The 14939-nt window shown below is 33.8% G+C and overlaps 1 protein-coding gene across 1 annotated transcript in view; it reads right to left on the reverse strand.

Moving 5' to 3' along the window:
- Nucleotides 1–14939, reverse strand: part of LOC126759790 (uncharacterized protein DDB_G0284459) — a 504946-nt gene that overhangs the window by 10772 nt on the left and 479235 nt on the right. Inside the window, exons 8-9 of the mRNA XM_050474902.1 lie at nucleotides 1532–1981; nucleotides 463–689 (exon numbers count right to left, since the gene is read on the reverse strand). Of these exons, the coding sequence (XP_050330859.1) occupies nucleotides 463–689; nucleotides 1532–1726 (422 nt within the window). The 5' untranslated portion in view covers nucleotides 1727–1981. The remainder of the gene's footprint in view (nucleotides 1–462; nucleotides 690–1531; nucleotides 1982–14939) is intronic.

Consider the following 14939-nt stretch of genomic DNA (forward strand, 5'->3'; position numbering starts at 1 on the left):
GAAAAGGAAAAATGTCTTTGTATAATTTCCATGCAAATGTGGTGTTGTGTATGCGCGCCTGCCACAACTCGCAGCCATAAAATGAAGCTGTGCTTGCGTTTCTTTGTGAATTTTGAGCGCCGCTTTTATATTGTTGTAGAAAATTGCAAATAAAAATATAAATAAATATTTCTTCATGCTTTCAGTGATAACTTTCATGTATGTGTCTTTGAAGCGATTGTGCAACAATGTGCTTCCTCAACCCCAGCAAACAGTTAATCGATGTATAAAACGCAAAAATTTCGTATAAAAAAAGATGCGCACAAACTTTAAACATCTTGAAATTTCGTCACCTGTGCGCAAGCAACGCAGATTTTTGCAGATATCTTTTGGCAACTTTCACCAAAGAAGATAAAAGACTTAAGACACAAACTTGCCACAGTGTCACTATGTAGAAGAATAATGAAAATTGCGTGTACTCACCGTGTTTCCAATTCCTCAAAGCGTTTTTGATTTTCTGGCCGATTGATTAGTATTTGGAGCTGTTGATGCAACGCCTCGGCTGTGGATTCGGAATCGCAACGGTAGGCGTGTACGTGCAGTGGACATTTTGTTGCCGGATTATAAAGCAACAAAACGCATGCAACGATATCATCTGTTTGCACGGAGCTGGTTATGGCACTGTGTGGTATGAAATGTTTTGAGGAGCCCTGTTGAGTGGAGAGTGGAAATTATTTTAAATTTTTTGATGATTAAACAAATAATAAATGTAAAATTTAAATATGGAATTAGGTTATGGTAAAAATATTAATTGTAAAAATACAAAACCAAAAAAATATAAAAAAAATAAAAATAAAAATAGCATACAAAAACTTGATTTTGATTGGTCAGTTTGTATGACAGTTGTATGCTATAGTAATCAGATCTGAAAAATTTGTTCGGAGATTGTAGCGCTGTCTTGGAGAATAGTTCATGCCAAATTTCGTGAAGATATCTCGACAAATAAAAATGTTTTCAATATAAGGACTTAATTTTGATTGGACAGTTTGTATAGCAGCTATATGTTGTAGAGGTCTGATATCGGCGGTTTCGACAAATAAGCAGCTTTTTGGGGTGAAAAAGTCGTGTTGCAATTTTCGCGTGTAGACAAAATCAACTCAACTTGTAAATGTATAAATATAATTAGTATCTAAAATATAATAATTTAAATTAAATATATAAAAATTATTTTATAAACATCTGTTTAACAAATGAAAATTATTTTCAGCTTATGGAATATTATGAATTTCTCTAATTGTGCTAAAAGGAATAAATATAATTAAATAAAAAAGGACCAATATTTTAATGGCTTTTCTGCTAGTTTCTTCAGTTGTTTATTATTTTAATTTAATTTGAAAAAATATTAGAAATTTCCTTGAACATAATTCATCAACTACCACTCTTCCAAACAAAGAAAAAAAAACAACAAAGATATCAACAGCATTACCAAATTCCAGCCGCAATAATCGTTAAAAATTACCTATTTCACAAAAATTTTTCAACTTTGACTCACCTGCAATATTTTGATACCCTTGTGGGAGACCTGCAGCGTCACCTTGAGTGGCTCTTGGCCGCGTGACCGATCAATCAGATACGGCAGCACTGAGTTGATGACACGTGTGCCGCGCAAACCTTTCGCCTCCTCGGCGCCCAGAAACCAAACATAGTAGGATGCTTTTTGTACATCTCGTCGCAGGCGTAGAGCCATTTTTTATATTTCTTTACTGTAATCTTGTGACTTGGCCAAAATTCAAAAAGCAATAAATATGCCTTATGCACCAACTCCAGGCTGGTTGCCGGCTTTGCTGCTGTTATGGTCGAGCGTAGGTTGTTGGTTTGCGAACACAGCAAAGTTTTTCTGGTTTTTATTTTATTTTTCTATTTTAAGTGAGTTTCTGTGTTTATGTGGCAGTCAGTTTTTAGGTTAAAAGTAATTACTCCCGTTGAAAAAAATCGAAGGCAACTGGAAATAGAAAATAGAAAAAAAAAGAATGAAAAAATAAGTTGATAATATTTATTATAAATTTGTGTTTATATTTAAATGGTATTTAATTTTTATATATTTTTCTCATGATATGAATAATTTGGTTTTCTTAGCTGATATCATAAATAATTTTATTTAAGAATTGTGACAGATTCTATGATATGATATTACTTTCTGAAACTAATTTAAAAATTACAATATCTTCTTTAAAATATTTATTTATGAAATTTGTTTAAGACATGAAACAAAATATCGTGGCCTATATAATTATTCTAAATAATATTTTTTAAATTTTTATACTTTCAGTGATTATTGTTCAGAGTATTAAATATATGAAAGTTATTAGAGAGTCTATCGAGCAATAACTTTTAGAAATGTCTAAGAAATGAAAAAAAAAATTATTGTAGATATTTTTGGTGTTTCTATTATAGAAGTTAGTAGTCCTTTTTCAAACAGTGTGCACAGTCTCAGAAATTTTTTTTCTAAAAACTGAAAAACGCTCATTAGCTGCTGAATAAATGTCCTAAATATTTTTATTGCTTCAAAGGGTGACAAATGGCGAAAAGTCATTTTTCCATCCAATGGCAGAACCCGAAGGATACAATAATGAAAGAACATACATCGCGGATATAAATCAACTCTACACCAGCAGGTGTTTTTAAATAATAATTTAATCATTGGAAGATTCGTTAAAGAAGTTTATCTCAGTTGGGTTAATATGAACAAAAAACAAAAAAACTCTTAAATGGATAAACATTTTTAACTAAAATTATTAGTCTACATACATACTTATTGAACATAACATAACATCATTTTAATGGATAGGGTCAATCCCTAACTTGCCCCACTAGCAGACAAACGTGTCAATGGAATATTGGCCGCTTATGCTGACAATTAAAATACAAAAGAAATGCATTAAGAACTCAGTAGGAGTGCTAACAGGTCACTGCCCCATCGGCAAACATGTTAGCAGACGGAGAATACCATACAATGACTATTGTAGAAACTGTCAGAAGGAGGAAAAAGAGGATGCTATAAAACATCTTCTATCCGAATGCCAAGCTTGTATAGGAAAAGAATTGCAACTATCGGATGAGGAAATCTTGACGATGTCTCGGAAGTTGCAAACATTAAACTTTTTGAATTGATGAAATTCATCAAGCATGGGATGGTTCAGAGAAGTCATAATAGTGTGAGGAATTTTAGTTCCAGTGGTTTCACAATGGGCTTCCTAAGGGCCTATGTGTGTCGTCAGATGTCCATTCTACCTATCTACCGACCTATTGAACATTCCTGCTCAATTATTTTTGAAAATTTTTCTTGGAAAATCGTCCCTTTCAAATAAAGGTTAAGACATATAACGCATCTAAATTCAAATATCTTTTATACATAGATTGAAATAAAAATTTCAAAATTTAATTTTGAATAACAAAACCAGAACTAATGTTTTTAATATAAAAATTAGATTATAAAAAATATGATTTTTTCAAATAAGAAGCTAGATAGAATAAAAAGGTATTAAGGGGCGCACCTAGTGTGACAGCCTAAAATAGTAATTTTTAATAATTAAATAAAAAAACTACTGTATAATTTTTTTTGAATTGTAAGGATATATTTATACATACTACGTTACGAACACACAGTAAAATATTTGAAGAAAAATATTATTATAGATAAATTGCGAGTTACAATTGACAGATTGATCGGATTTGAAAAAAAAGTTGAATTTTACTAATAATTCCGGCCGTTTTTGGCTTGACAAAATTTAATTTTTGAACAGATGAAAAACTTGTAGTTCATTGTAAGAAAGCGCATAATTTTTTTCTTAATACATTATTTTTTTATAAAGTTAACCGAAACTTTTACAAAGATAACCAAATTATAACGGAATCTTTTACAAAAATAACCGAATGACAACAGAAATTTTAAATATTTTAATTATAAACTTGGCATTAACATTATTTTTTATAAAAAAAAATATTAAAGTAAAAATTAAAAAAAAATTAATTAAATTAATTAATTAAAAAAAAATAATTAAATTAATTAATTAAAAAAAATTAATTAAATTAATTAATTAAAAATATGTTTTTTAATTTTTAATCCGATTTTTGGGATAAAAAAAATAGTTTTTATTCATTTAATCCGGCATTTGGGTTTATTTAAAAAACATTTTTATATATGATTTTCGGGATACAAACAAAAAATTTAGAGGCTAACCTAGTTATGTTTTAATGCAGCGTTTCCAGAAAATAATTTGAAATTTCACATTTCTTAAATTTTTCATAATCAACCTGGAATACAATTTTTTCTCAATCCGGTATTTAAGAACAAAATTTTCTTTTTTAATTTTAAGTCAGATTTTTTAGATTAAAAATTTATTTTTAATTTCTCAAATCTGTATTTGGTTTTTTGTACCTAAGGTTATTTTAATTAAGATTTTTGCAAACAAAAAAAATTAATTAAAAAAATAATTCAATTGTCTTCTTAATGCAATATTTTCAATCCTGCAGACACCAATATGATTTCTCGCACATCCGTAAAGAAATTTTTTAGACAACAGTTAATTTTATTCTTCAGCATGACAACGATTTGTTGAATATACATACATATGTACTTCAATTCATATTTTAATACAATTTCTGTGCACAAAGTTCGGCCACAAATAGTTTGTTGTCATTGTATTAATATTAATTATCACAAATTTTTATGGCTTAATTAAGCTTTAATAGCATTTTACTATAAACTTTTTAATGAATTCATTAATTTCTTCCATACGTCTACATATTTGCTTCAATAATAATTCATTTTTAAATATATTTTTACGTTTTTTATTGTCACGTTTTCAACTGTCACTCTACTTACGTTGTCTGGGGAATTTAATGCCAATTCAAAAGACTTAAGGCACGAACTTGCTTTGGCAACGCCGAAAGAAATCGAAAAAAAACACATTAATATATGCATACAAAATTGTAATTATGGAAAATAAACTCAGACTTTGGCACGTACACACATTTTTTCAAATTAAATTTATTTCCTGTTACACAAACACACACACTCACATAAATATACGCAGCTAATTAGTTGGCGCGCATAAAATTAGCATAAAACACATTCGTGTGCTGCCAAAAATAGTTGCGGATCGCCGATTGAAACTTATGCGCTCGTGTCGATTTGTTGATAAACATTAACACTTTAGTATTTGCTTAAACAAGAATGAGGCGAGGAGGAGGAGAAAAGAATATATGACATAATTTGCATTTACAAGGCAGAGAACTTAAACAAAATTAATGAGCAGCGACACAAGAAAGGCGAGCACGCAGCACGGCAAGCCAAATATTGGTACAAAAACAATAGTAACAACAAAAACAAAAACGCCAAAGGCTTTCCTGTGCCGCAAGCGATTCGCGACAGCTATAATAATCAATAAAAATTAATGCGATTGAATGAGCATTTCGAGCTGACCGACTGTTTGTTGGCACGTACCCCGGTTTGTATGTGTGTATAACCCAAATAATTGCGCACGAAAAAAAATTGTAGCTTTAGAACATAAAATTTGAAGCTTATTTAGTTGCATGCTTTCTTTTGTAAACACATATATAGAATATAACGGTTAACGCTGTGACGTGACACTGTCACTGGGCCATGCCGCGCTGACAAATGACACAAGAATAGTAAACACTTTGACACACTATGTTGTTGTATGCATGTTTTCCAACACAAATGATGCGTGCATATAACAACAACAATATATTTTTTTGTAACTAATCGAACATCTTCTGTGTTTTTGGAATAATATTATTATTTTTTAAATAAATTCTATTGATTAATTAATTATGTGATACTTTAGATTTACGATTTTAACTTTTCCACAACACACGCTGACCGCCACGCAACTACAAAGTATTTACGGAAATTTTATTATACACGAACAAAGTTTGCAGCGCACAAAATTTTATTTAAATTTATTTCACGACGCGATTGCGTGCTTCTACTCATTTCACTTCAAATATGCGCCGTCGAAATTGTAGACGAAGCGAGCGTTCGCCAAGCATGTCTCGATCGTGCCGCGCCGTGTGATTAACTGAGGTGATTTCGATAAATTTTTGGGTGGTTTACCGCTTTGATGGCGAACGCGCTGCTCAATATCTTCATGGCGAGCAATAATAATAGCTGAAAACCAGCTAGTCAAGCGGTCGATACTGCCCACAAGTGGCGGAGAGTAATAACACACACACACACACGAACACATAAACCTCTTCATATGCGCATATTTATGTGCGCCAAGCGAGCGCGCGTCCACCAATCGATGGCTAAGAGTTGTGGTGGCAGCCAGCGGGAGGAAAGCGTTGTGTAAAATGTGATCAAGCATCGATCTCACCAAGCGTAGTCGAAATGCACATACATTATATGCTCATATGTGTCCATATGTTAGCTGCTTGCGTGTTTTGTCTTGTGCTGAAGAAAGCTGAAAGTGGAATTTTTGCTTGAATTTAAATTTTTTTCTTGCGTGTTTTACGAGTTTCCTTAAATGCTCGCCGATTTTTTTTTTCGGTGGAATGTTTTTGTTGAAACTAAAAGTTGTCGACGCTTGTTCGGTGGCCACTCAACGCTTAGGACGACGCTGTCGATGCTACTTTATGTTAATTTCTAAGCAATGTAGCACCGTTGCTCGTTTGTATGTCTCGCTTGTCTGCCAGCGTGTGGTTTATTGCAAACTTAAGTACCTTACTCGCCCACCAACTTGATTTGTTTACGTAGCCATTGAGCCATTGTAATTTGTCTACGCATTGTTGTTAATATGAATTTGAATAGCACTTTGCAGTTTTGTGGATTTTTAAGAAATATGTTGAAGTGGTTGAAGGAAATTCAACGCAAAAAGTATGAAAAAAAATAATAATATACAAAAAATGAAATAATATATAAAAAAAATTATTTAAGTGTATATATTGAAGTGAAGAAAATTTATAATTAGGCATGCATACTTCTTTTAAAGAAGCTTGACTGATTTTTCTCTATCATCGAAAAATAGAAGGATATATATGTATACAAGTTTTAAAAATACTATAGCTGAAGTATTTTAGGAAATGATTGTGTGCAAACAGCTGGTCGAGGATATAATTTTTTTTGTACCCACCGAAGCCGATCTGTGGTCGGGAAGAGGAAGAGGGATTAAAAAGGGTTTATCTCAATTACAGGCAAACAATATAGACAAAAGTTATAGGTAATTAAAAGATCTACAACATTTGCATTGACAGCTTGTTCACTAACCTCAAAATATATGTGAAAAAAATACAATTATCCGAGTTTTTAATTTTTTTATTTTTTATGTTTCTAATTAAGTTACTGCTGCGAAATTCTATAAAATTATAAAAAATAGCACAAAATATTAAGTGAACGACGTGAAATCATTGAAATTTCATCCTTTATCTCTGTTAAAAACCATATAAAAGAAAAGGTTACGAAGATATTTTGGTAGAACATCATAACCTTAACATCTACGGGCGATTCAAGTCGAGGTACTTTTTTCAATAGCCTTTTTTTTGACAGACAGACGCGCGAGTCGTGTCAAGCTGTCATGTTATTTTTGTCCAGTATTGTTTGGCATTTCATCATGGAAAGACATACGCCATTAAATTTGAAGTTTCTGTGTTTTTTCTTTAAAAAAGAAGGGAACCTCGAAATGGATCACCATTTATAAAGGCAGAAGAGACTTGTTTTGGACGAGGAGGTGGTCATAACTCGTATGAGGCCCTAAAAAATATGCTCTGCGAACTCTTGTTCCCAGTAGCTTTGTCCTGAACAGCGTATATTAAGTTTGCTACGAAGTTTATAACACACAGAAAGAAACGGGGTCTACTAACAAGAACGACGTGATGTTCAAATGAAACAGAGAGGCGTTAAATCGCATGATTTTGGCGACCGTTTGACGGGGTTATTTCTCTCCTCTTTTTGGAAATAGAGATATTCCGCGACGATATAATAAAGTTCTAGGAAAAAACCGTCAACATCGTGTTATAATGCTCGCTATTGATGGTATTTACTCGCTATTGATGGCAACGACATTTTCTGCTTCATTTCGAAAGAAATAAGGCCAGATGAAGTCGCCTTCCCATAACCCCAACAAAACGATAAATTGTTGAGGATGCAAATGCGCACCCAAATAGCGACAATTTTGTTTGTTGACGAAGCCATTAAGCCAGAAATGGGCTTAATCTGAAAAGGTATTTTTTTATAGAGTAGCCACCGGAGAATGTGAATTTGCGTAATAAACTTGTACAATTTCCAAGCGTTGTACCAAAGTGAAACGAGACATGATGAAATGGCAAACCTTACTGACCTGGACTGGACCTGACTGGATGACCTCGATGACAACTTATCTGAACCTTACCATCTTAACGGCGACTAGATACTCGTGACAACAACAACAACAACAAACTTTGACACAAATCCGTAAATAAAAGTGGCTACCACGAGCTGTCAAAATCATGTTATCCCTATTGTGCGGCGAACTAGCCTCCCATTTTTAGAAATACCGATTTGATATTTAGCGCACATCTTTTGCTTCTCAAGCAGCTGCTAATCGTTCAGAATCACCAATATCCCATCGCTATCGGATAGATCAAAATGAAGTTCTCACTGGGAAGTATCACTTCAAGAAATTTGGCATAGATTATTGTCTAAGGCAAGGCTATATATTCGAACGAAATATTCAGATTTTTGCAACATAGTATATAGCTGTCTCTCTCATAAACTGATCGCACAAAATCAAGTTTTTAAATGAAAACTTTTTATTTGTGAAGGGTATTGTTTTTTCATGTTTTTACTTCTATTAGGACTAAAACTATTTATTTTCTTCGTCCATTTGATTACTTTTCAAATAAAATGTCAGGGAAATCTTACGTTTTATTAGCCTAAAGCTATTATTATTTTATATTTTATATTATGAGGCAGTTTAATGATTTTTCCAATACCATCGATGTGTGGTCATGTTATTGCATGTTTACTGTAGTCGAATTGCTTCGAACATCTACTGCCATATTAATAGAAGATAATTATTATAACAAAATATGTTATAACATCACGAGTATTGGCAGGTTTTAATTCAAAATTCGTCCGTCTTAAAAATTTCTCCAAAATGCAGCTTGCAGAATTGCGCTTCTTAGAGTTAAGCTCTTAATTGATTTAATTAAACCAGAAATAATTTGATTTTGAACAGTCTGGTTTATAAAACTGAATGCCATGCTATGTTAATCCAGTCCCCAACAGCTTTTTCATACAAATACTTGTATATACATACATATATGTATGCAGTATAAAAACATATATACTATACATATGTAAAATGTATTTTAAGCGACTTACAAATTTCACTTGTCAGTATGAATTGGCACAAATGCGCACAAAAGTCAAACTGAAATTTCTAATAAAACTATAAAAATATAGTATAGTGTGTTAGAGGCTAGAGCAGCTGTCCGACTTAGCAAGCTAAGCGCGCAATTAGCAGACTCATATGCATGCATCTGCCCACATTGCCACACTGTTTCAATTTATGTCATTTCGAGTTAAATTTATTTGCAACAACAACACCCATACTTATGTATGCAACATATTTTTATACGAAATGAATAATAAAAATTGAACTGGCAACTGCCATCAACATTTCAAACTGTCCGAATGAGTGCATATACTCGTTTGTGCAATATTTTCGCTTGCAGTCCACTTTTACTGTGACAATACTGCGTTGCATTTAAAATCAAAAGCGGTTAAACGCGTTCATCAGCAGCTTTCTGCTTTTCGCCGAGTGCTGACTTATTTGTTTTTGTTGCAGCTTCTTCTCTCTTTAATTTCGGCTAATCTTGCATTTTGCGTGCGCGGCCTCAGCAGCAGCTGCAGCCAACCTGTCGTTTGGCCGTTCGTGTTGAGGTTGTGCCACCGCTATCTGCCATCGCGATAAGCACTTGCAACAGCACTCAGCGCGGCTGGCGAGTGGCGACAGTGAAATGCCACCGCACCCAAAAATCAAATTGTGCGCAGAAGAAATTAGGCGCCGAAATGCTGATTTATGTGGAGATATTTGCCACATATGTGTGCAAGCAGTTATGTGTGTCAAAGGAAAGCGGCTGAGTGAGGTTAGAAATAGGCATGCGAGGCTAATAACTTTGCGAATATATGTATTTACAAGTATTTTGCGAGCGCACGCACGCTTTTAGGTCGCAGATAGCTAAGTGTTAAGCCGGCGCTGCGTACTGACTAGTTTAAGCTGCATGGGACGGTGTAAAGATTATACTACGTTGCAACATTGGCACCACTTTTCGTTCGTGTTTAGTTAAAAGCAACTGCATTACCGCTGACTGGACATTGCGGCATTTTTATCTTATCGCCACTTTGCAATTAAAATAACTACAAATAAGTCAGTCAGTAGGCGCTTCATGAGAAAGTGAACCAACCACTTACAATCTGCGGTAAATCAAGATTTGAAAATGACAGTTTTTTATATATTTTTTATAACTAAATTTTAAAAATGTGGGTAACACAATAATATTTGAATAATTTTATATTCCTACAATACATTGGAAAAAAAAATAATTCTAAATTAAAATAAATATCACTTTTAAAGTCTATTTCAGCTTGTCTAACCAGAAAAAGGTACTTAGCTCCTATCATATCATGTCTATATGTCGATATATCTAGCTTTGTTGCTTTTTTTATTATTTTCCAAAAAGATTAGAACTAGTTTATGTTAATGTCGATTAACTTTTTTTAAAACAAATTTTAGACCATAATGGATGAAGGAAATCAATAAAAGTTGCATCTAAAAGTTCATACTTTACGATTCTAACTACTAAAAATAAGTCCACAAAACAATGAACTAAAAAATTAAGTGAAAAATAGTTTTAAAATGTTCTGTTACTGGGTTAGGCATGTTTAGAGCCCTAAAAACTTAGCCCTAACTTTAACTTTTTATTTTGGGAAAGCAATCAAATATCTTTCCTTCTACAAAATCTGTATACATCTTATGTAGAGACGTTAACTTAGGTTAGGTTGAATCGTTGATATCTCACTACTGCGGGGGATCACACTTTGATTATTATGTAGAGTCCATTGTGATGCGAAGCCAAAAATGCTCATCTTCATTCAAATAGCTGATACAGCTGGCATCCGGTAAGATATTCAATCTTACTGCATGAATCCAGATCGGACAGGGTCCAGTAAAAACTCGGAGAAATATTGAAAGATGAACCTGGCTGAGAGCGAAAAGTTCCCTATATCTCTTACAATGTACCCATGACCTGAGGTAACTTCACAGTTTCTGGTGGCTGACCAGCGCTTGCTAATTTTTTCGGAGACCCAACAGTCTAGTAATGAACCACAAGATTCTCTACCTGTTCTCTGAAGAAGACTGGCCTCTGAAGCAATAGATCTACTGCTACCTTTATGGTAGCCACCCCCGTTGGGAAGATGCAGCGGTAGTCAGTAAGCCTCAAAGTTCTCGACAGTGTTCTCCTCCACCAAAGATTAATGATAACTTTGTCGTTATGTAAAAAGTTACAGCATCTTTATCGTATAAAATAAAGAATACAATTTGATTTCCCTCAGGTAAAATATAATTCTGGTAGACACACTGGATATTAAGGGGTTATATCCACTTGAAAATTTCAAAAAATCGTATTTTTTGTTTATATATCGAACATTCTGTACGTAGATTTAAGAATATTCTCCAAAAATTCGAAGTTGACCCGACAAATAGTTTCGGAGACAGGAGCGCATTCGTAAATTTTTAACTCAGTGTAATCGACTCCCAAAACCTTAAACAATTTTTTAACGATATGTTGTTGTCAGAGTCGGTGAGGGAAATTTCTCCGAAATGTCTTTACTGATTGGCTTGATATTTTCACACAACATTCTTCGATATATTCATGCGGTAATGGTGCAAAGAATACAATTAAGCCGCTCTGAAGTATAACGTAAAACAAAAAATCGATTTAGTTTTGGGAAATCCAATCTTTGAAAGTCCTTATATCATTGCCAATATTCATATGTTATAATAATAATTTTTGTTTGGTTTTTTGGTTTTATATCATTTTAAGCAGAAAAATGTTCCTCACCACCAGACACCTCTTTTCGGAGTAGTCTGGAGATCGGCTAGAGGGTCAAAGTGATCCGAAAATTTGCAAAATGAGTCACTAAATATTAAAGTACAAAAAATTCCGTAATTAGACATTATTTTTATTTAATTAAATTCCTTTTCAAAAACAAAAAAAAGGGTTTTGAACTTGTAAGTGGATCCCTTTAAATTATCTACATTTTCAAATTCTTCTAACGAATTACATACAGAAAAATTCCTTCCTACAAATGCTACAAGTAATAATAAGCCGCTTTTATTACCAGGACTATTGAAAATACAAACAAACAAAGTTGAAGACAAATAGTATGCATTACTCATATTTTATGGGAAAAATATTTATTGCCACTCAAGGCTTGGCGCTCACAGCAAAATAGAAATTTCGGCAAGAGGAAGCAGACGCTATTGGCGGCAGCTAGTGAAGTTGGCCGCTGGTTCCCGCAAGCAAACACACACAATTCGTCGCATCACTAATTCTGCCAAGACTCACCAGCAAGCAAGCGAGCAAACGCAGCAGTGTAATTGGCGAGCAGGCCGTCGAATAAAATGGGATTTTTTCTTGCTATTTTTGTGGCGCAATCATTCATGTTATTTATAAAATGTATTTTCGCTGTAGTAATTTTTGCCACTGGCGCATTGCTTATCTCTGCTAGAGATGCGGCGCTGGCTTTGTACACACACACACATGGCCGCCGATTCGAGCTGGCTGCGTATTTATTTTGTTTTTGTTGGATTGTAAGACGCAAAATTGTTTTCAAACATAAAGATTTCACTTACAAAAAGCTATTGGCAATTTAAATTGTTTATTTATATGAATGCATATGTGTAAGTATGCATATGCTATGTATGGTATATGTGCGCATGTTTTTTATCAAGTTACGCCTGTCGGATTTATATCAATTAACTTCGTTTGCGAATATGTTTGTTGCTGTATTTTATATCGTTACAAAACCTGTTGCCATCGGTAATTAAATTGAAAAATAACCCAAGTGCTTTGGAGAAACTCAAATTTCTTACTATTAGGTCAGCGTGTAAATGGTTGGCGTCTTTAGGGAAGGGTTAAATGTGACAAGGTCGGTCGTGCCATTTTATTGCGGATGTTTTGTTGTTGCTTAAATTAATGATGGGAAGATTTTCGAAAAATTTAAAAATGGTAATATTGTGTGCTAGTTGTGGAAAGTTTTATGATATTAATTTTTTTGTGAATAAAATTATACAATTAAATAAAAATTTTATATAAAAAAAAGCAAATGCAAAAGTTTTCCATATAAGATAAGATAAATAGATGAGGATTGTACTGCGACCTAAGGTCTATTGTGCTCTTTCCATATAAGCACTTCATTCCGATTCCAGCGTTCCGACTAGTGAGCATATTTTTGGTAAGAAAAGATAGAGAACAAAATTTCAGATCGAACCCTCATTCAGATCAGCAGCATCTCAAATACTCTATGAACTAGTTTGTATATAGACAAATGGAGGGACAGACATTTAAATGGACCGGGTTAAATCGACTCAGCTTATCACAATGATCATTTATATAGATATTTTTTAGACTACTACTTCTTAGGTATTACAAAACATGGTGGAAAATTAAATATACAGTCTTCAAGGTATAAAAACTTAAGAAAAGCTAATGGCAGTAGGTATTATGTGAAGTTGATTAACTTTTGATTTAAGTTCGCTACTTTGGTCTTTTGCCTAAAGTAAATACTAAAAATATCAAACTTAATTTGCTTGCTTTTATTTTCATTTGCACTATCTAAAATGCAAGAAAAGCCAGTGACTGTTGACATTATAAAAAAAAAATAATGAACTTTTGAAACGAGTTCGCTGCTTAAGTCTTTTGATTTTGATGGAGAAAATCGTATTTTACTATGATCGCCGCATTTATTCAGTTTTAATAATTTATGCAGTTTCTTTTCCAATTACCACACACACACACACACACACACACTAATCATGATCGCCGAGTACAATAAAACAATAATATAAAAAACGATTAATTTTCAATTTCAATTTTCTGCGCCTAAAAGCAAAAGAAATCTGCTGCACCTTCTCACTACCACTCAAATTCAAATATGGACCGCAACTGCCGAACTGACAAAACAGCCGACACACAGCAGCAGTAGAATAGTACAATAGACGATTAATCGCTGAGAAAATGACTGATTATTACACAGGCAGGTTGTGCAGTTGACTAATAATTTCAATGGCTGACAGCAGCTCGGCTGTGTAACTGGAAGGCAGACTGACTCACTCACCAGCTGGCCGCCTGACACAACGTCAACATCAAAACATCACAGTATGCCCCAATTGCTTCGGTGTTTAGTTTATGTTGGCGCTGAAGAGAGAATTTCTAAATTCAATACACCTGAGAATAGCAAAAGAGAAATGCGAAAGTTGCTGGCTGCTCGCTGCTTACGGGTAAACAGGTGGGTTGTCGACTAGCTGGCAACATTTGGCTTGGCGGAATTCCATTGATGAATGCGCATGCGCAACTAGGCTGAGCAATATTACTGCCGGCTGGTACTGACTCATTCATTCGACTCATTCACTGAACGCAATTCATAATTCACTGCAGCGTGGCGCAAGCAACAAGAAGTAGTTATTGGGAGAAGACAATATTGAGAAAGAAATCGAGTTGGTAACAAACAACAAATGTCTGAGGCGCTGAAGGAAAGTCGGCAATTGTGTGACAGTTGTTGTCTGCTGCTGCTCTGTTTGCGGTTTGGCACAATTAAGTCACCTGCAACATGCCACAAGCTGCCAAGCTGCCAAGCTGCTTACGCTGCGTAGCGCTGACATTGGGAAAAG

This window comes from Bactrocera neohumeralis, chromosome 5 (assembly GCF_024586455.1).
Source record: "Bactrocera neohumeralis isolate Rockhampton chromosome 5, APGP_CSIRO_Bneo_wtdbg2-racon-allhic-juicebox.fasta_v2, whole genome shotgun sequence".
Classification (NCBI taxonomy): Eukaryota; Metazoa; Arthropoda; class Insecta; order Diptera; family Tephritidae; genus Bactrocera; species Bactrocera neohumeralis.